This window comes from Daucus carota, chromosome 8, assembly GCF_001625215.2.
Source record: "Daucus carota subsp. sativus chromosome 8, DH1 v3.0, whole genome shotgun sequence".
Taxonomy (NCBI): Eukaryota; Viridiplantae; Streptophyta; class Magnoliopsida; order Apiales; family Apiaceae; genus Daucus; species Daucus carota.
This window is the reverse complement of record NC_030388.2, coordinates 31,470,656-31,492,363: the sequence shown is the minus strand read 5'-3', so window position 1 is coordinate 31,492,363 and position 21,708 is coordinate 31,470,656. Positions and strand designations below refer to the sequence as shown.

Here is a 21,708-nt window from a genome sequence, read left to right as displayed (position 1 = left end):
CCTTTCGATTTTGCGAGAAATGGGCTGGGCTTGAAAGTTTATGAAAATAAAAGACTTCTAAGCCCCATCAGGCCTGCTTCAAAGTTTCCCAAACTTGACTTTCCCTTTTTCAAGTTGGATGAACATTTGGCTTAAAAATTGTATGATTTCAAAGCATTTTTATATAAAAATTGTTTATTTTTCTTTTTATCTCAAACGAAAAATTAGAAGCCTAGAACCGAGTCAACTGACAAGAACTGAAAGTCTTAAACCCTATCTGTACTTCTCCAAACTATCCTTAAACCCCTTGTCTCCGTTTCTCTTAATTCTCAGGTATTAATAATTAATCATCATTTTTGGGGGTGAAATTATATTATTATGTTGTCCACTTAATTACATGTATAAGTTGATTGTGCTATGATATGTGCAAGTTCTTAGAATTACAATTGAGATCTGGAAACTAATCTAAACTGATTAAATTCTTTGTGGGTTTATGTTATTACATGTTTATATGTACTGCATATTCTTATAGGTTGTTAGTACTGTGGGGATGTTTGGATAGTAGGCGGGAATGTGAATCGAGAATGAGAATAATTTGGTATCACGGGGTAAGCCGTAAGGTAGGAGTGATTTTGCCTATCATGATGGTATGAGATTCTGATCCTGTTAAGCGGACTCGTTAAACATGAACCAAACGCCCAAGTATAGCGGTATTTTAATTGTATATAATAGCTAAATGAGTTTTCGGCCTTAGTAGTATGCTTGTGAGTTTTAGAGTTATTCGTAGATTGAGGGATGGTTTCAGACTATAATGTTCGTATGTCGAAATTAGTTGGGTAATCATATACTAAAATGCTCTACATTTACTTGAAAAGTGACCTTGCAGTCTTGTACTGTCTTACTAGGCATGAGAACTTTTGGGGTTTCAAAATGTTAGAGGTCATAAAACTCTGGCAAAATGGTATGCCGGATTATGTGACAGTGAGCCATGTATATCTTAAGCATTACGTGACAGTTAATTATTTTGGTTGATGGTCCTCTGCCACTTTTCTGTTGGGACACTATTTGATAAATGTTTTTATGGTTGCTAGTTTGGTTCTTTTAAGGTTCAAGAAATTGTAAGTGAACCAATTGTAAAGCAGATTGATGTTGTAAAGAATTAGTTGAATTATAAAACAATTAATAATATTTCTTGTTGTTTTGCTTGGGGATTTTAAATTTTAAAATGATAGTTGTTTGCCGTTTCCCTGGGTATGATGTTTCCTCTGTCATCAATATTGACAGTACAACACTACGATGGCATTTTACAACAAAGTTGGAAGCATCGCGAGGCAGTCTAATGCTCACATTTCTTCTGTGCCGTCCATGCTGAATGCTATTCGTGCCATGTCATCCTCAAAGCTCTTCATTGGAGGTATGTGAATGCAGTGGCGGATCTGACTATAAAGTTAAGGGGGGTCAATTTTTTTAAAAAAATAAATTAAAAGGGGTCACAAAAAAATTAAGGGGGGTCAATTTCAATTTTACAACCTAAAAATATGTATAATATTAAAAAAATAAAAATTTAAGGGGGGTCAGTTGCCCCCTCTTGCCCCTTCTAAGATCCGCCTCTGTGTGAATGTTAAGTCACTAGGATGCTATCAATTTGCATCCTCCCTTAAGTCTTTTTGGGGATATTGTTTTAAGTGTTACATTTTTATGCATCGACTCAGGTCTTTCTTTTCAAATCAATGAGCAGTGCTTGAGGGATGCATTTTCCAGTTTTGGGGATGTTGATGAGGGTGAGTCTATTTTCTTTTGAGATGAAGTGTTTCCTTCTGCTATCATTCTACAAATGATGGGCCAGTCCCAATGTTTCAAAATGGAGTGTGTTGTCAACACTATTGTTGGCGTGATAACTGGATTGTTATGATTCACATTCCCTGTCAAATTGTATTCCATTTCTGTGCACTTTTTTCTTGCCCTTATATGCTCTTCTACAACATTTTAATGCTCGCTCTGATTAGGTCCTTCTGATGGGAGAAGGCCTTAGAATTACTTTTACAGGTTGTCGCCACTTTCTTAATTTAACATACAATTATAGTTCAGACTAAACAAGGAGATATAATTCCTTACATTAAAGATTTACATTGAGCAGAGACTGCATGTGTTTGGGAAGCTGTCTTTGGATATATATTTCTAACTACGGAACACAAGGAGTCAAGGACTAGTATTTTATTGTATATTTACTTGAACCAACTTTGGTGCATGTGAAGGGTTCTATGCTTAATCACTATGCCCGAGTGTCCGACTGGCCCTTTTCATCTTTTATTCTTGTTAGATTGTGCCTTTCACTTCAGGATCATCTGTTTATTTCAAGTTGTAGTTTTTTTGTATACCACATGGTAGAATACTAGAATTTAACTTCAAGTTTGATGATCTGATACAGCCAAAATTATCACGGACAGGGACAGTGGGAGGTCTAAGGGCTTCGGATTTGTGACCTTTGCCGATAGTGAGTCTGCCTCCTCAGCAGTGTCGGCCATGGATGGACAAGTGAGTGCTAAACAGTTATAGTAGAAAAATATTTAATACTGATAGTTCTCTCTTCTGATCTACAACCTATCCTTGCAGCCTCTGAATGGTCGTAACATCCGCGTGAGCTTTGCAAATGATAAACCGCGCAATACTTTTGGCGACAACAGTGGTGGTGGTGGTGGATATGGTAATGCAGGATTCTAAGACACCTTTAATTATTGGAGAATTGCCAATATGGACAGAAACTATTCCCAATTTCAATTTGAGTACCTGTTTGCTGATTCCAAACCAATTTTTGATACTTATAGTGTGTGTGACTTGATCTGAGTTCCGATATTCTGGAAAAAATGTGACGACCCAGTTTTGATTTGATCTTTGTAAGTCTGGCACTTTTATAGATTTCATTTCAATGAGTAAATTGCAAGAGATATATAATACCAGTATGTGTATTTTTTTTTGTGACAAGAATGTGTATGTTATCTAAATATTAGTTTTATATCGTCGCATGTCTGCAATCTCCTCCTATAGATAGGCTCAGAATAAGGACATCGTAACTTCTTCTAGTGACACAAATGTTTTGAATAATAATGCAAGTTTCTGGGATGCATTCAACATCGCCATCTCACTCATAGTAAGGACATTGTAACTTCTTTTAGGGACAAAAATATTTTTATAAATAATGCAAGTTTCTGAGATGCATTCAACATCGCCTGCAACAGACTGTATATCGAATTTTTTTATTATTAGGGATGTGATCAAACTCGAAGAATGAGTAGAATTAGCTGAAGAGACAAACAAAGAAGATACACTCTGAAGTAAACTGATCCTGAAACCCCATTTTGAAACTTCAAGTACTCTGAATTAAACAATCTATACTATACTATAATAAGCCAACATGGGTATAATTTGTAGTCCTAGATTTTAGTTATATTTTTTGGTTTGGTACTCTCCTTTTGGTACTACAACTCTAGAAATGTGGAGTCTATTAGTCTTACATTGTTAAACAGTTTCAAATACTAAAAACACTCCTAACAATACCTTATCATATAATATTTCATTAAAAAATTATAATGATGTTATAAATAAAATTATAAATAATAATTTTGAATATCTTTTTTTAACAAAAAGCTTTATATAACTCTTTTTAACTTTAATGTGTTCTATTTCAATATAAACACCAAACATTACATAACCCTTTCTAACTCAAATCTTAAAAGTTTCTGTTGTCAAACAAATCAAGATTACAGAATTATGTTGAAATTTGATTGATTAGATTACTGAATTTTTCAAATGTATTACAAGATCGTCTATGTTTGGAAAAGATTTGAATTTTCTGATTTTTTTAATTTTTAGATCTACATGTACTAAATTCGGATTAAATCTCTCTCTCTCTCTCTCTCTCTCTCTCTCTCTCTATATATATATATATATATATATATATATATATATATATATATTTGTTAGGATTTGTCCATTTTCAGGTAATCATGAGAAAATATAGTCAGTCGAATAATATAATTTAATTAAATTCAATCTATTAATATTAAAATACCAATAAAATGATGTTAAAATTTAAATTATAAAAATTAAATTACGAACTATATATCCGCCCGTGCTTCGCACGGGTTAAAGGCTAGTATATTTAAAAACACAAGGGAGAAGATGATGGTGAACTAAAGAAAAAACTAGAAGGATTTTGTGAATCAATGGCAGAAAGCATCATCACAATTACAACAACAAAATGATCTGAGGATCAAGGAAGGTTGATGAGAATTTCAACTAAAATATGCAGAACAATAGGTAATAAACATAAACAATAAAACAATAATTTATTCTAAATCTACTAGCGTCACGTTTATATACTACGCTTGAATGCCAACGCGAAAGGCCAATTCTGTACAATCATAATTTGCATTTCAGAGCCATTTCGGTCCTAGCTCTAAAGGACACAGCTGAGGCATACATAGTAACTCTGTTTGACGATACTAACTTGTGCATAGTTCATACTAAGCGTGTGACTATCATGTCTAAGGACATTCAGCTGGCCAGGAGGATCCATGGGGAGCCACAGATCCTTATATATATCTGGTTTAATTACATAGAGGTTTGTCGATACATTTGTTTTTCCGTTGTTCTTAATTATTTCTCGTGTTCTTAACTAAGTGATCCTCCTGCAGGAAAAGATGTATTCCATTGTTAGGGAGGCAATGAGATCGTTTTCTCACGAGTTCTGGAACTATTTGAATTTCCAAGCGTCGTTGCATAATGATGATCAGATTCAGACTCCCCCAGACTTTTGAGGCCAAAATACATGATGATCCTCCCCTGCTAGGTTCAATTATAACTTTAAGCTTTGTAGTACTCCATAACAACTGACGATGATTACTGGTATAATTCTCGTCTTTATTACAATCCATGATTGATCAATTGTCTGAAGCATATTAACATTATTCAAATTATGAAATTCCTTTCAAAATAAATGTTGACACATAGGTCTGGGAGATCATCTGATACTCTTCAGTTTACGTGTGCCCAGTTTGATCTTTAACTATCGATGCTTCATTCAAGTTGCAGAAAATTTATATGAAAATGGGATCTGGAACATCAGCATTCTGATTGATGATGCTTGTATTTTGAAACAGATTTAAACATTAGCAAAAGTTTGAGCTTGATTAATTTCTCGTCTAATGTTTTCAACGGTTGCAGCTCATATGAAGGGTTATGCTACATCATTTCAAATAAAATCATTAGGCACATTAATTCCAAATATATTGTACAAAAACACTCAATCAGCCTAGATGCGTGTGCTAGGTACAAATCTGTAGATATGGTCTGAGTGCATTGGTACGACAATAGGCGGTAGCTAAGATCGCGATCTAGAACCTGGGACGAAAGGATGTTGGTAGGGATGCCTCTGCTGACTGCTGATGCTCATGAGCATGGGATGTTTGGTTCATGGTTAATGAGTCCGGTTAAAAGAAATCAGAACCTTAAATTCATCCATTTTAGATTAGACATTTTGTATATGGAATGTGAACCTCATTTCCAACTCTCCTTGAATATTCATTCCAATACCCTCATTCTCATTAACAATTTTTATTCCCATCTACCATCGCCCATTATTCTGAATCTCTACCGAAGCAAGTCGTTAACAATGGTCACTCCGGTACTGCAGAATTGGGTGCATTCTACAAGGGACAGGACTTCTTGTGGAATGCCCATACATAATTAGACCCCATCATGTCCTTAACAAATTAGTAACTTTTGGATATCAATAATTTGTTGTTTACTAATTTTACTTCGATAAAATAAAGAAGAAATGAGCGATTGTTTGGTCAACAGCGTACGAAATTATTTAATGCATTAGCAACCTATTGTTGTATATCGATTTCAATGAGCGATTCCAATGTGATAATACATTCATATTTAGTGGATTGATAAATTTACTCTAATTTAAAAGATTTACACGTTAATTGTTCATGTTCTTTATTTTTGTGTTTATTATAATGTTTGATTAACGTCAATATATGATGTTTAGATACCGTTAGAGAAGAAGAAGAATATAAATAAAAGTTGCATTAGTTTTCATGACCAAATTCTTCGTGAAATGAACTATGAGGATTTAGTGAATCAATTTTATGAGTAAGACTCAAATATACAGAAACATTTTTCAGTGATTATTAAAAAATTCGAATTATATATTCTATCGGTCTTCTTTTTATATATCTTCTTCATTTTGTACTGATAATTTAAAGAAAAATGCTTGTTGCACATAATTGCGTGCAAAATTTTGTACATAATAACATATGGTGTGTTTTAATTAAAATGAGACCCAGTATTCACATCAACCACCCCAATTAAAACACCATTATATACAAATTTTATGCACACAATTATATATACCTAGCACTACTCTAATTTAAAATGAAAAAAAAAATATCGTTTTATCATTATTTTTAAACACCACAAATAAATAATCAAAAGGACTTCATGAGTCAATGAAAGCATAATAATAGGATGAGAAGTTGGACAACGTAATCCCCACAGTTCTAAAAAGAATAACGCGCAAGTAGCTCTAATTAAGGGGAAAAAATCTCATCGAGTCGCTTGTATTTTTTGCTTTATCTCCTTTTCAATCGCTCACCACCCCACTGGGTTCCATGAACATCTTACAAGACTTAAAGACTTTCGACATCTCCTTGGGCATGTCCATGTGAAAAAAAATACTCAATTTATCCCGCTGATTCTGTTCACATTTCTAATAATCGACAGGTACGACAGAACTCACGTCGTAACTTGTTGAATATAATTTTTATATCGAATTTTCTGTGGTGTGCCTATGGGCACACAATAATCACTAACTCTCATGAAAATACTAGCTTTTGATTGGTGGATGAGTAATAAATGTTAATGACCCCCTCTGTATTCACATCAATTCCACCAATCAAAACAAGCTTTTTTCATGAAAGTTCGTGCTATTTGTGTGACGTTGGGCACACATTAGAAAAACCGTTTTTATATTTAATCACGCCAAAACCCAATTGATCCAAAATAATTCATCATTTGGAAAAAGATTCAAAAAAAATATTGAGTGCTCTTTATATATATATATATATATATATATTTTTTTTCTTACAAACAGTTATTCCCTCCGGCCTAATGGGATGTACCCGCTCACTGTTTGCACGCATTCTGAGGCTCCAATAAAATATAGTTACATAATGTTTTTAAATTTTTTTTTTTTTTGGAATAAAAGTTTAAACATCAAATTTTTATTCAGAAAAAGAAATTTTTAAAAAAATATTATGAAACTACACTTTATAGGATGACAAAAAATAATGTATACAATCCATTGCACGGAGGGAGCAGTAAATAGTTAACAAACCTAATAATCATATTTTGGTTTTGAACATCACTTGGAAATTGTTCAAACTTCTCCACCCCCTTGCCCAAATAGGATAAGTTATAGAAAAAACTTGGAATAGCTTGAATGAGGCAATCAGATTCTATGTCGACATTCTCTTTCTTAAGAAGTACAAATAATAGAATGAGAAGTTGACTACTTTACCATGGGTCTAGTAAGAGACGAGCATAAGCCATTTATTTAGGTGATACGTCCCCGTCAGACGCGGAGCAAAGCTAGTTGCGAAATCTCAAAATTATTTCTTAAACTTTATTTCCACACATATTTAAATATTTTGTTAAATACGATGGTTTATCAGAGTACATTATAAATATTATTTCCTGAAATTTTACTTAAATAAAAATACTTTTTTTTACGTATAATGACTCATGTGTTTTCTTCAATATATGCGAACGATTTAATCCAAGTCAAAGATTCAAATATTTAGAAACAATGTTTTAGTGATTATAAATATTAGTATCAGATTAAAAATTAAAATCAAAATAAAAAAGTTTCTTTGATTTTTATGAATATTGATAATTTATTCTCATATGTTCAATTCAAATAAAAAATTCAAATTATATAATCCACCATCCCCTTTCATATGTTATTTTAATATTTTTAAGTAACTTAAGATGGAAAAAAGATAAATCTTCTGATTATTAATTTTTAAACATCAAATATTTTTTTAAAAAAAACACTTCACTTCAGACGCGCAAGTTGGTCTTAAAATCTCTACCAAAAAATTGAGGATTTTATGAATTGATCTGAGCCGTGAGTATGGTATTAGCCGCGTGTTTAACTGTTTATAAATAGAGAATACTTGGAGTCTAACATGAAAACCAGAACTCTTCTCTTCTGCCTATAATTTCCAGCCTTCCTTGACTTCATAGAAATTAAAGCATGGCTGATGCTGTGATATCTTTTGCAATTGAAAAACTTGGTGATTTTCTTGTTCACCAGGTTAACATACGAATAGGAGTTCGAGATGATATAAGGTGGCTCAAAGAAGAACTGGGCCTCCTCCAGGCTACTGGAGAACTGGCAGAATCAAGGCAAGAAGAGAAACTCGTCCGTCTATGGCTAAACACTGTCAAAGATGTTGCCAATGATGCTGTGGATATCCTGAAGAGGTTTCAGGATGGACAAGCCAGTCTGGAACAAGGTCATATGGATAGATTTCTCAACTGTCTCTGCATGTGCAAGAAAGAAGCTCAGCTTTATGACATTGGCAATGATATCGAGTCGCTCAAGAAAAGGATCGAAGATATCAATAAGAGGAGACTCCAGTACGGGATCGACAATATTTTAGCTGGTCCAGAGGTGAAACAAAATGACAGAAGCTTAATCAGAGCGAGCGCCATTGATAAACATGTGGATGTGGTTGGTTTTAAGGAGGATATTAAGAAGTTGATGAAGAAACTTAATAGCCAGGATCCGGCCCTCAAAATCATTTCCATTCACGGACTGGGAGGATTGGGCAAGACTTCACTTGCCACCAAGTTGTACAACTCTAACGAGTTGAAACATTTTGGCACCCGTGCTAAAGTTTCTGTCTCCAGCGACTATAACATCAAAGATGTCCTTAAGAGGATAATAAAGTCTTTCAAGGGACCAGAGCATGAACAATATATGTCAAACATGGATGAGCATGACTTGCTTCGGTACTTACCAAAGTTACTCCAGAAAAAAGGTTGCTATTTGGCACTTATTGATGATATATGGGATATAAACGCTTGGAACCAGATCAAGATCGCTTTTCCAAACAAAAACAACGGCAGTAGGATCATTATAACTACAAGAAACAAGAAAGTCGCAGAGACTGTGGATAAGAATGTTTTAGCCTATCAACTTCGTTTTTTGAGGGAAGAGGAAAGCTGGGAACTGTTCTGCAAGACAGCACAACCAACCCAGAATTTAAAGAACTTGGGAAGAGAGATGGTTGGTAAATGTCGAGGTTTACCACTTGCAATTGTGATACTGGGCGGCCTTTTATTGAAAAACAAGAGCTACGACTATTGGTCAAAGGTGAAGGAGCATATCTGGAGAAACTTGAGGGATGATTCGGTGGATATTGAAGAAATACTGAGCTTGAGTTATAAAGACTTGTCTCCCCAAATGAAAGATTGTTTTCTCTACCTTGCAAGATATCCAGAAGACCAAATTATTGTCGTCGAACGTTTGAAGCATTTATGGATTGCAGAGCAATTCATATCAGAAGATGAAGAAGGAGATGGAAAACTCATGGAGGATTTGGCCGAAGGTTGTCTAAATGAGCTAATTGATCGCAACTTGATTCAGACTGAGTCGTTGCTATTGAATGAGAAAGTTGAAAGATGCCGGGTCCATGATCTTGTGCGTGAACTTGTCATAAAAAAAGCAAAGGAGCAGAAACTGTTGGTTAATTTTGATTCAAGTAAACACCAACCAAATCTCATCCATTTATTGGAAGGACAACGGCGTCATGCTATTTCCGATGGAATTGGTGAGTACTTGAAATTACTTGATCAGCGTAGATTTGATGCTTTATATTTACATTCCCTACTGCTGGAAGAATATACTGGTAGAGTGAAATTAAAAGAAATGAAGTTGATGTACACCAGATTTAAAAATCTCAAAGTGCTAGATATGTCGAGTGTAGAATCAGAGAGGATACCAGAAGAAATAGGGGACTTGGTTCTCTTAAAGTTCTTAGGCTTCGTGGGTAGTGAAGGTAAAACAATAGCAGTGCCAGCAAGTATAGGCAAGCTGAAAAAGTTACAATCTTTATGGGGTGGGTTCAGTACATCCTACGCAGTTCCCAGAGAGATATGGGAGCTGCCTGAGTTGAGGCATATGTATTTTTTATTCATCAAAATTAGCGGGAGGTTGAAGATTGGTAGCCGCCAAACAAAACTCCATTCTTTGTCTGGTATAGATTTTAAGGAATGGGTCAAGATTGATACTGTCAATTTCGCTAACCTCCGTGCATTATCTATAGAAAAAAATCTAGCCGCAGAAGAAGATGAAGAAGGAGAAGGCGGAGCAAGCTGCTCGTTGGAATCCTTAACTAATTTAACAAATCTCCAAACATTCAGACTTTGGTTGCCTCCTGGTGCCGTTATTCCAACAATGAAATCACTTTCATCTTTGAAATTTCTCAAGAGCGTCGACTTATGGGGTGTTATAGAAGATCTATCAGAACTACGTTTTCTTCCGGATTCAATCACGGATTTAACCCTATACGGTAGTGGGTTAACAGAAGATCCAATGCCCTGCTTAGGAAATTTACCGAATCTTACGGCTCTTCAGTTGGAAGAGGTGTACGATGGAAATAAAATGGTCTGCGGTAAAAATGCATTTTCGAGTCTTCAAATTTTAATACTAAGATATTTCACCAGTCTGAGAGAATTGCAAGTTGAGGACGGAGCACTCCCTTGCCTCAAAAGTTTTCAAGCACTTGAGTGTAAGAAGCTGAAGAAGATTCCTGTCCAACTAGAACGTTTCTTGACTCAGGCCAACTAAAAGTCTTGGAAGCATCCCCAGAAGAATCACTTTTTTTTTTTGTCAGGGTGCATCTCTACTTATATTTTTAAGTTTGATCGGAAGTCTTTATGTAATTTACAGTTTCATTTGGGGTTTTTCTTCAATTTTATTCTAAAAAATCTGTAATTTGTTTCCTTTCAATTGAAGTATTTTAATTTTTAATTTCATTTTATGACTGTTAAAGTTTAAGCTTGTCTTTTGTTTATAAACTAATTTATTCCGTATCTAGATTTCATTATTTTCTTCGATTATATTATATGAAACAATTACATATAATGATCAGAGAATTTAATATTGAAATTTTAGACAATTTTTTTTAATTTAATTGTTTTATTCAAAGTGATATCTTTCTTTTCTAGCGAATTATTGCTTGATTGTATGTATATGATATAACTGTTAATATAAATTTTTAATTAAATATTAATATTAAATGTTTGTTAATTTTAATTTTGTTTGAAGCCCTCAATTTCTCCCGTACATGTTGCAAAATTATCATATTGGAAGAATTGAATTTAAATTTTGTTAATATATTTGAAAAGTAATAAAATTTATTAATAATTATCAACTAATTAATGTAAGTGAATAGAAAGTGGATTACTAAGAGCATTAAGAGCATTTCGTGTTGGCTAAATTGAACATGTAGGACATTGCGTAAAATTTATTAAATTTGTTGGACATGTCAAACATTGTGGTATTGGCTATATTTTAAAAATAATATGTTATTAATATTTTAGGTTTTTATAAATAGAATATATTACTTTAAGGGAAATTAGCAACGGTACCGCTTTTTATTATATTATTTGCAGACCTACTACCTACCTAAAATGATTGCAAATATACGGTTCTTCTTTAACTTTAACCAGAAGGTTTGCATACTTACGAGACTTCACATCTACATCTTCTCTCTTGCATTTTTCTTTCTTTTTCATCAAGATCGGCTTTCTTCCCCTCTTCTCTCCACTCTCCACTCTCCTTTCTCCTCGCACCTTCTCTCTCATCGACACGATGACGACACTTAATTCTCTCGATCGCGAAGCAAATCATGTTCCTAGATTCAAGATTAGAGCAGTTGTGTTGGATTTGAGGTAGAGAGTGGTGGCAACACCAACAAGACTGATTGTAAAGGAATTGATCTACGGAGAGGTAAGAAGTATAGTGTGGGTGCAGCTTGGTAACGATGGAGCAGTGGTGGGTGTGTAAAGATTGTATTTGGGTGTGTAAAATTAGGGATGATGGTTGTTTTGAGTTGATTTTGTGGTTGTTTCGGCTAAAAATTAGGAATAATGATTGTTTTGAGTTGATTTTGTAGTTGCTTTTGTTATATTAATATTGGCCCCGTAGGGGCACTCCATTTGCAACCAAGTGCAACTTTTTTTGCAATTAAATATAATTTTTAGCGGATTTTTTCAAAATTGCATTTGTGGTTGCATATAAGGTTGCTAGGAGTTACAGATATGGTTGCAGATGCAACCACCGTATTTTTGCAATTTTTTTTCGAAAGATAGTATTTTTGCAATTTGTTTAGAAAAATAACAGTATTTTTGCAAAAATTCTTTTGAATATGGGTACATATGAAAAAATCCCTTACTTTAATATGATAATAAATGATGTGAAATTTTCTTTCAAATTTTGTACAGGTTTACAGAGGCTCGACAATTATAGCCAACATTTGAAGGTTGACTATATTTATAAATTAAGAAAATTGTAGCTTTGGAGTTGTTTTTTTTTACATAATCTTTATATTTTTTATTTATAATATTTATTAATGATTTTTAACTAAGAATTCTGCATGATTGATATTGTGAGTTAGACAAAATGAGTGGGAGGGGATCCTTCTACCGGCTTCTTTGTTGTTTTGAGAGTTTGAGCTTGTTTTCTTGCCAACAAGTATAGGCAAGCTTTTTCCAGAGAGATATGGGTGCCGCCTGAGTTGAGGCATCTGTATTATTTATTCACTAAAATTTGTATTATTTATTCACTAAAATTAGCGGGAGGTTGAAAATTGATAGCCGCCAAACAAAACTCCATTCTTTGGCTGGTATAGATTTCAAGGAATGGGTCAAGATTGATACTATCAATTTCGCTAACCTCCGTGCATTATCTATAAAAAAAATCTAGCTGCGAAAGAAGATGAAGGAGGAGGAGTAGGTTACTCGTTGAATTCCATAACTAATTTAACAAATCTCCAGACATTCAGATTTTGGTTAAATCCTGGTGCCGTTATTCCAACAATGAAATCACTTTCATCTTTAAATCGTCTCAAGGTTCTCTTAGGCCAAGTAATGAAATTTCTTGTCCAACTAAAACATTTCTTGAATTAGGCCAAGTGGAAGTCTTCAAAGCAGTCCTAAAAGATTCTCTGCACTCGGTGCATCTCAACTTATATTTTTCAGTTTGATGGGAACCCTTCAAGTCATTTGCGGTTTCATTTTGGGGGTTTTCTTTAATTTTGTTCTAAATAATTCGTAATTTGTTTCTGTTTAATTTGAAGTATTTTAATTCCGTTTTATGATGATTAAAGTTTAGCCTTGTCTTTTGTTTATAAAGTATACTTTCTTTTCTATCTAATTTCATTATTTTCTTCATATACGTTAAATGGAATAACTATATTGTTTAGTTATATATTTAATATTGAATTTTTGGACATTTCCATATGTCATTTAACTTTTTTATGCAAAGTAATATCTTTATTTTCTATTAATGATTTCTGCATGTATATGACATTATTATTAATATGAAAAATAATTGCAAGTTTTGAATATTGATTTGTTTTTTTTAATTATTTGCGTGAAAGTATCATTTTCTATTGTAAATTTTTCCAAAATTATCAAATCTAGTATGATAAATTAAATATTAATTAAAAGATAATATACTTTTAAAAAAAAAATTATCACCTAATTTACTGCGAGTGAATAAAAGATTAATATAAAACTTATGATAAAATGAGTTGGAGAGTGTAATATGTACTAGCTTCTATCTATAGTTTGTTTTCTTGCCAAACTCTTGTAACATTTTAAGCTCAAGTTCTCCTCCCAATCACCGAAGACTTTTGAATCTTTAAGCACGCTATATAAACTAATATATCATATAAATTTTGTGATTTGGGCTCGTAGGCTTCAAACTAACTATCATGGGATTCATATTAGATAACAGCTTACAATCAGTCAATCGGTTAGTCTTCTGCAATAATACTGATGTAAACTTGGAACCTTCAGCCTTGCAGATTCAGTTGCATTAAAATTTTGGTGCGATCCTTAGATTACTTTACTCAAACTAGTTTTAACATTGTATGTGATGTTTCCTCCAAATTCCAAATTACACGGAGCCACTATTAGACGATAAAAAAATGAAAATGCCACTTCTCTGGTTGTAGACTTCCAGCTAAAGTTCGCTTGTGCTAGTTATGTAATATTGCAAGATCACGGAAGGTAATGCCATTAATTCTGCAGATGCCTGGTAATATTTTTGCAGATGTCTTAAATGTTGTGTAGATTTGCTTCTGCCTAAAATTGACTGCACAAATGTTAAGATTTGAATTTAAATCCTTAGGGAAGTAGACTGCCTAAAAGGATTAATATTCTGAACCTTACATTAAGCCTTTAGGGATAAATTCTTTTTGGCTGCCATGTTAAAGGCCCAAGGAAACATGGTTTGTGACATTTTGCAGAGTGTTGTAAAGTGTCGAAGCCTGTTACTAAGATGACTCAAGATAAATTTATTATAATCTTATAATGTGTAGTAGATGTCTGTCCACTATAGAAGGTTTTCTCTAATACTTGGTTTTGAGTTTGAAAGATTGTTTAGCTTCAATACAAAGGATCAGGGTTGTTAGATAAATGAATTGTTTCATTATAAATGACCATTGTATAACTCTATGTGGTGAATAAATAGAATTTCAAGCTGCTATTTTTATTGGAGCTTGGATTAGTTCTGTTCAAGGAACAATATAATCTTTTGATGATTTTATAAATTAGTGATGGTAAGAACCATAATTGTAAACTTAAAGAGCAATACAACAAGAAAGAAGAGGAATTGATTGACTACATCTCTTTTTACTTGTCTTCTTATATGTATAGAAGGTTACAAACAATACTAAATTCTAGTAAAAACAAATGTTCCGGATAGAAAGACCATAGTACCCTTTTATCTTATCGCTTAACACTCCTCAAACTACCCTCAAATTAAAGAGTGGGAACTTTTATCTTGAATATAATGGCTTGATGTTTAGATGCCAGTGAAAAAGTGATAGTAGTTGTAGACCAAATAAAGAAGATGATTAGTCGTAAAGGTAGAAGAAGCGAGAAGGAAAGATTAGAAATGGAGCAGATTTGAGTAAATAGATTGGAAGAGATATCAGAGATCAAGAATCACGACAACTTGTCTAACTACAAGTTAAGCTTCATTCTCGATGATCTCAAAACATTAGGTTCCATAACTCGAGCCTTCCTAACCCGAATTCCTAAATCAATTACTTAAAAGAGTATTCTTAAGGTAGCCCAAACTCGGTGCAATTTCTAGCTTCCAAGATCGATTTCCATATACCACTAGTCTTAACCAGCATTAGATCAAACACATAAAAAACACAATAAAACGAATACATGGCAAGCACTTCAAAATACCCAATGGTTACAAGCATAAAAATTCTTAAGTAGCGATCCAAGAAAACAAATATTGTCAAGTAAACTCACCAACTGAAAACAGTCTTCATGCAGGCATTTTATCGAACATCTTCGCCGCATCACCAAACAAGCTGCAAATTTCTTTGAACTGGTTTAAACAAGAACCATTGGTAATCGCCGCTTTCAAATGAATGGGCAGAGATGATATTCTACTGAAAATAGGAATGCGCTTATTTGATTATAAAAGTCTTTGTACATGATATATTTTCTAATTACGTCAAATGTTTACACCCATTTACCTGCTTGATAAGACGAATACAGTTAAATCTCGATTAAGTAATATCCGATAAAGTAATAACCTCGCTTAAGTAATAAATTTTGTCGGTCCCAACTTGGGCCAATGTTGTAAAGTAATATTTTCGCTAAAAGCATAAGATAATAAAAATTTAGAAATTCATTAAAGGCCCGGGTAATATGTAAAGTAATAATTCATGAATTATATATATATATATATATATATATATATATATATATAATGTATATGAATTACAAATTTCGGTTCTTTTTAAAATATGAATCCTACAGTAGCTTGTTTCTTCCTTCCACCAAGGCCAAAATTAACCACATCCTTGACTTTATGTCAAGCATAAATAACTCCCGGTATGTTTTGCTCATGTTGTAAGAACTAATTGTTTAAAGTGTTGATTGCTTGAAGTGCTTCCTTTGATGACACGCTTGGGATGATGTACAATACGTACACTGCACATGTTACAGTACATGTATACTCTATTCAGTGCATGCATGAATTTAGTTTTCACATATGATTAATTATTGTATGTGACTGATTCTTATTTTTAAAAATAATGAATTGTAATTTGTAAACATATAAAAATTCGGTAAAATAATAAAATATTACTTTATCGATAAAGTAATAAAATATTATTATATCGATAAAATAATAAATTCGGTAAAGTAATATTTTTCCCCGGTCCGAGGGGTATTACTTTAAAGAGGTTTAACTGTACAAAGAGGTCCTTGGAAAGCAATTGCAAATAATAAAAAGACGATGCCGAAGAGAAAGGTTTATTGGATTGAGATTTTAAATATTTTTTTATATTAACGAAATCTGAGGGTATTTGATTGGGATTGTTTGAAATCCATTAAAATTTTGAAGTATTCAATTGGTATTTTAAATTATGCTACAAAATCCGGTGTTATTCAATTGGGATTTTAAATTATGTTTTAAAATCCGATGGTATTCAATTGGATTGTTTAAAATCCATTAAAATTTGATGGTATTCAAATGCTGATTGATTTTTTTGGATTTCATAAAATGATGGATTTTGTGGCATTCTTCGGTATATATATATTTTTTTTGCCAGCATTCTTCGGTGTATTTTAAGTTTTTTGAATCCCACCAAAATCAATGGGATTTTGAAGTATTGTACTTAAATCTTATCAACTCTGCGACATTTGATCAAGAATCCGCACAAAATCAAAATCACATACAATCCATTAAAATTCCATATACCACAAACAATCCTTAAAATCCCAATCGAATACACCTCGTAAATATTGCATCTTTACTTGTCGTATTGAATTTTATTGTAATATGCAATTTTGGTTTATTTGTTTTGTCCGGAACCTTCTAACTGTTTTTGTTCGCGTTAATCTCATTATCTTAATTTTCTCGTGTCATGGTTCTCAGGTTGGAGACTATTCGTCCATGTCTCGTAAGGTTTGTGGCATCATTACTCTACAAAATGAGGCCACTCAGCTTTATCGTAACACAGAGGTTTGTCAATACGTCAATTTTTCCGAAGTAGTGCTACAGAGTACACACACAAAATTGGATACAAAACATAACAGTTAGAGATTAGATGTTTTAGTTGTTGCTATTAACACATATACAAGGAGCTCATTCCGATCAAAACTTAACACGTATTATTTTATGAAAAATTTTGTATCTGATTTTGTGTATGAAACATTTTCCATTTTTCCACTGTCCTTGTTTATTTCTTGTATTTTTCATTAAGCGTTCCTCGTGCAGGGAAACAAGAAGTATACCAATGTTGTCATCAAAGGAAATGAGATCGTTTTCTCATGAGTTTTTGTACTATCTGACGTTCCAAGCGTCGTTGCACAACGGTGATCAGACTCCCCAGACTTTTGCGGCCAAACTATACGATGATCCTCCTCCTCGAGGTTCAATCATAATTGTAAGCTTCGTGATAATGATTAGTGGTAATGATTACTGGTATAGTTCTCGTCTTTATTTCAATCCATGCTGATAAATTGTCTAAAGTATATTGACATTAGTCAGATAGTTTGAGCTTGATTAAGTTCTTGCCAAATGCTTTCAACGGTTGCACCTCAAATATGACATTCATACCTAAATACAACATGATCTAGTATTTTATTTCAAAAATCGAAATGATAGATTATCTGACATTAATAAATAGTATTTTGAATCATTTCTCCGAGCTCTGCTATTTTGGACATTACGTGTAGGTTTTGTGATATACAGAGCCTTTTCTCTACAGCCGTATAAGGGTCAAGGTAAGTATAATAATAGGATGACGAGTTGGGCCACGTTATTCCTCCGGTAGGTCTAGCAAGAATAATGCGCAAGGTCGTCTGTATTTTTCTCTATTTGTTCGCTTATCAGTCACTTTCATCTCCATGGGAATCTTAAAAAACTCCCTGATGACTCCATGCGAAAGAAAATATAATTATAGATTTATATTTAATTCTATTATTTGATAAGTAAAAGTCTAAACTAACAATAATGCATGATGCAACCCAGATTAATTCGCAGGGTATGAGGTCCAGCAAATCAGCAGCAATTGTAGCAATTAATGAATTTTAATGATAAGTTTCACTTTGAAGTACTCTTTCTCCCTCAGTGATCTCCTACCAAAGTCTTTTGCAAATATTTCCCAGCTTTCCTTTCTTTTTGACTTGGTAGAAAAGTATGGCTGATGCTGTAATATCTTTTGCAATTGAAAAGCTTGGTGATTTTCTTGTGCACCAGGTTAACATACGAATAGGAGTTAGAGATGATATAAGATGGCTCAAAGAAGAATTGGGCCTCCTCCAGGCTACCGTAGAACTTGCAGAATCAAGGCAAGAAGAGAAACTCATCCGTCTATGGCTAAACAATGTCAGAGACGTTGCCAATGAAGCTGTGGATATCCTGAAGACGTTTCAGGATGGACAAGCCAGTCTGGAACAAGGTCATATGGACAGATTTCTCAACTGTATCTGCATCTGCAAGAAAGAAGCTCAGCTTTACGACATTGGCAATGATATCGAGTCACTCAAGAAAAGGATCGGTGTGATCAAGGAGAGGCGCCTTGAGTATGGGATCAACACTATTTTAGCCGGTCCAGACCTGAAACAGAAAGAGAGAACCTTCATAAGAGCAAGCGCCATTGATACCCATGTGGATGTGGTTGGTTTCAAGGACGATATTCAGAATTTGATGAAAGAACTTAATAGCAAGGATCCTCCCCTTAAAATCATTTCTATTCACGGAATGGGGGGATTAGGCAAGACTTCACTTGCCCTCAAGTTGTACAACTCTAACGAGTTGAGACATTTTGGCACCCGTGCTAAAGTTTGCGTCTCCAACGAATATACCATCAAAGATGTCCTTAAGAGGATAATAAAGTCTTTCAAGGGACCTCAGCACGAAGAATATATGTCAAACATGGATGAGCATGACTTGCGGCAATACCTACAACAGTTACTCGAGAATCAAGGTTGCTATTTGGTACTTATTGATGATATATGGGATATAAAAGCTTGGAACCAGATCAAGATCGCATTTCCAAACCAGGACAACGGTAGTAGGATCATGATAACTACCAGAAACAAGAAAGTCGCAGAGACTGTGGATAAGAATTGTTTAGCCTATCAACTTCGTTTGTTGAGGGAAGAGGAAAGCTGGGAATTATTCTGCAAGACAGCAGAACCAACCCACAATCTGGAGAAGTTGGGAAGGGAGATGGTTGGTAAATGTGGAGGTTTACCACTTGCAATTGTGATACTGGGCGGCCTTTTATTGCACAACAAGAGCAAAGACTATTGGTTAAAGGTGAAGGAGCATATCTGGAGAAACTTGAGGGATGACTCGGTGGATATTGTAGAAATACTCAGCTTGAGTTATAAAGACTTGTCTCACCAAATGAGAGATTGTTTTCTGTACCTTGCACGATTCCCAGAAGACGAAATTATTGATGTCGAACGTTTGAAGCATTTATGGATTGCAGAGGAATTCATATCAGAAGATGAAGAAGGAGATGGAGTACTCATGGAGGATTTGGCCGAGGATTGTCTGAACGAGCTGATTAATCGCAACTTAATTCAGATTAATTATTCGCAATTGAATGGGAAAGTTTTGGCATGCCAGGTCCATGATCTTGTCCGTGAACTTGCCATAAGAAAAGCAAAGGAGCAGAAGAATTTGGTTATTTCAGATTCAAGTAAACACCAACCAAATCTCACCCATTTATTGGAAGGACAACGGCGTCATGCTATCTACGATGAAATTGGTGAGTACTTGAAATTACTTGAGCAACGTAGATTTGATGCTTTATATTTGCATTCCTTAGTGGTGGAAGGTTATAAAGTTAAAGTGGAATTAAAAGAAATGAAGTTGATATACACCAGATTTAAAAATCTTACGGTGCTTGATATGTCGAGGGTAGAATCAGAGAGGGTACCAGAAGGATTAGGGGAACTGGTTCTTTTAAAGTTTTTAGGCTTAATGGGTAGCGTCAGGAAAACAGTAGCAGTGCCGGCAACTATAGGCAAGCTGAAAAAGTTACTCCCTCCGTCCCAGTCAATAGTATACATTGGGGGACGGGGGCGCGGCACGGACTTTAATGCTTCAATATAGTATAGTTCTGTAAATTATTTTTAAGATTTTCTTTTTTTGTATAAAAGTATAACATTTATATTTTTATACAAAAAAAGAAAATCTTAAAAATAAGTTGTGGAATTATGTTTTATAAGAGCCTTAAAAAGCGTGTCGAGCAGTGAAAAAGAAACGTATACAATTGACTGGGACAGAGGGAGTACAAAGTTTATGGGGTGGGCCCCTTGGTTGTTCCCACACAGTTCCCAGAGAGATATGGGAGCTGCCTGAGCTGAGGCACCTGTATCTTATATTGATTAAAATTAGCGGGAGGTTGAATATAGGTAGCCATCAAACAAAACTCCATTCTTTTTATGGTATAATTTTCGAGGAATGGGTCAAGATTGATACCGTCAATTTAACTAACCTCCGTACATTATATATAAGAGATAGAGTGGGAGGAGGAGGTGGCACTTTTGAATCCATTGCTAATTTAACAAATCTCCAAACGTTCATATTTAAAAGGTATAATGATGTCGTTATTTCAACATTGAAACCGTTTTTGGTTTTGAATCGTCTCAAGAGCATAACTTTAAAAGGTGTTATAGAACTATCAGAATTCTGTTTTCTTCCGGATTCAGTCGAGGATTTAGCTCTATCTGAGAGTGGGTTCACTGAAGATCCAATGCCCAGCCTGGGAAATTTACGGAATCTTACGACTCTTGATTTGCATCAAGTGTACGGAGGGGATATAATGGTTTGCAGTAAAAATTCGTTTCCAAGTCTTCAAGTCTTAAGACTACAAAAATTCACTAATCTGAAAGAATTGCAAGTCGAGGATGGAGCACTCCCATGCCTCAAAAGTTTCAGAATAAAGAAGTGTGAAGAGCTGAAGAACATTCCCGTCCAACTAGAACGTATCTTGATCCAAACCAACTAGAAGTCTTGGAAACAACCTGGAAGATTCTCGGCACTCGTGCATCACATCATATTATCATAAAATTTGTAATTTGTTTCTGTTCAATTTGAATGTATTTTGTTTTTGTTTAATTTGAAGAATTTTAATTCTATTTTATGATGAGTAATGTTTCCTTTCTACAATAAATCCGTTTCTCCACTTAGACTATCTGGACAGATATTTCATTAATCTAGATTCTATTATTTTTTTTTTAGTTAACAATCACATAATTTAATATTGAAATTTTAGACATTTCTGTATTTTATTTAAATTTATTATTCAAAATGATAACTTTATTTTTTATTGAATGAATGTTTGATTGTATGTATTTGATATTTACACTAAT

At 33.9% G+C, this 21,708-nt stretch overlaps 3 protein-coding genes and 1 long non-coding RNA gene across 6 annotated transcripts; 3 read left to right on the top strand and 1 right to left on the bottom strand.

The window, feature by feature from the left end:
* Positions 1 to 161: 161 nt before the first annotated feature.
* On the top strand, positions 162 to 3,002 carry LOC108197498 (glycine-rich RNA-binding protein 2, mitochondrial). Of its 2 annotated transcripts, XM_017365137.2 has the most exons (5): positions 162 to 312; positions 1,264 to 1,393; positions 1,692 to 1,760; positions 2,408 to 2,514; positions 2,593 to 3,002. In XM_017365137.2, the coding sequence occupies exons 2-5, from the start codon at positions 1,276 to 1,278 to the stop codon at positions 2,698 to 2,700; spliced, it is 402 nt and encodes a 133-aa protein (XP_017220626.1). In that variant the 5' UTR covers positions 162 to 312; positions 1,264 to 1,275; the 3' UTR covers positions 2,701 to 3,002. The 2 variants fall into 2 exon arrangements, with proteins under 2 accessions (XP_017220626.1, XP_017220627.1); XM_017365138.2 differs by lacking the exon at positions 1,692 to 1,760 and having other exon boundaries at positions 173 to 312; positions 2,593 to 2,954.
* Positions 3,003 to 8,229: 5,227 nt separating this feature from the next.
* Positions 8,230 to 11,091, top strand: LOC108197169 (disease resistance protein RPP13). The gene has a single exon (XM_017364704.2). It carries the CDS (start codon positions 8,303 to 8,305, stop codon positions 10,901 to 10,903), a length of 2,601 nt encoding a protein of 866 aa, XP_017220193.2. The 5' UTR covers positions 8,230 to 8,302; the 3' UTR covers positions 10,904 to 11,091.
* Positions 11,092 to 15,510: 4,419 nt separating this feature from the next.
* LOC108197170 (uncharacterized) lies at positions 15,511 to 16,949 on the bottom strand. Its single transcript, XR_001801960.2, has 2 exons — positions 15,843 to 16,949; positions 15,511 to 15,755 (listed from the first exon to the last, which is right to left on the bottom strand). It is a non-coding gene; the product is annotated as an uncharacterized LOC108197170 (long non-coding RNA).
* A 1,268-nt stretch (positions 16,950 to 18,217) lies between these two features.
* On the top strand, positions 18,218 to 21,525 carry LOC108197268 (disease resistance RPP8-like protein 3). Of its 2 annotated transcripts, none has more exons than XM_064083217.1 (2): positions 18,218 to 20,099; positions 21,013 to 21,525. In XM_064083217.1, the coding sequence occupies exons 1-2, from the start codon at positions 18,518 to 18,520 to the stop codon at positions 21,342 to 21,344; spliced, it is 1,914 nt and encodes a 637-aa protein (XP_063939287.1). In that variant the 5' UTR covers positions 18,218 to 18,517; the 3' UTR covers positions 21,345 to 21,525. The 2 variants fall into 2 exon arrangements, with proteins under 2 accessions (XP_063939287.1, XP_017220332.1); XM_017364843.2 differs by having other exon boundaries at positions 18,219 to 20,099; positions 21,046 to 21,525.
* Positions 21,526 to 21,708: the final 183 nt, after the last annotated feature.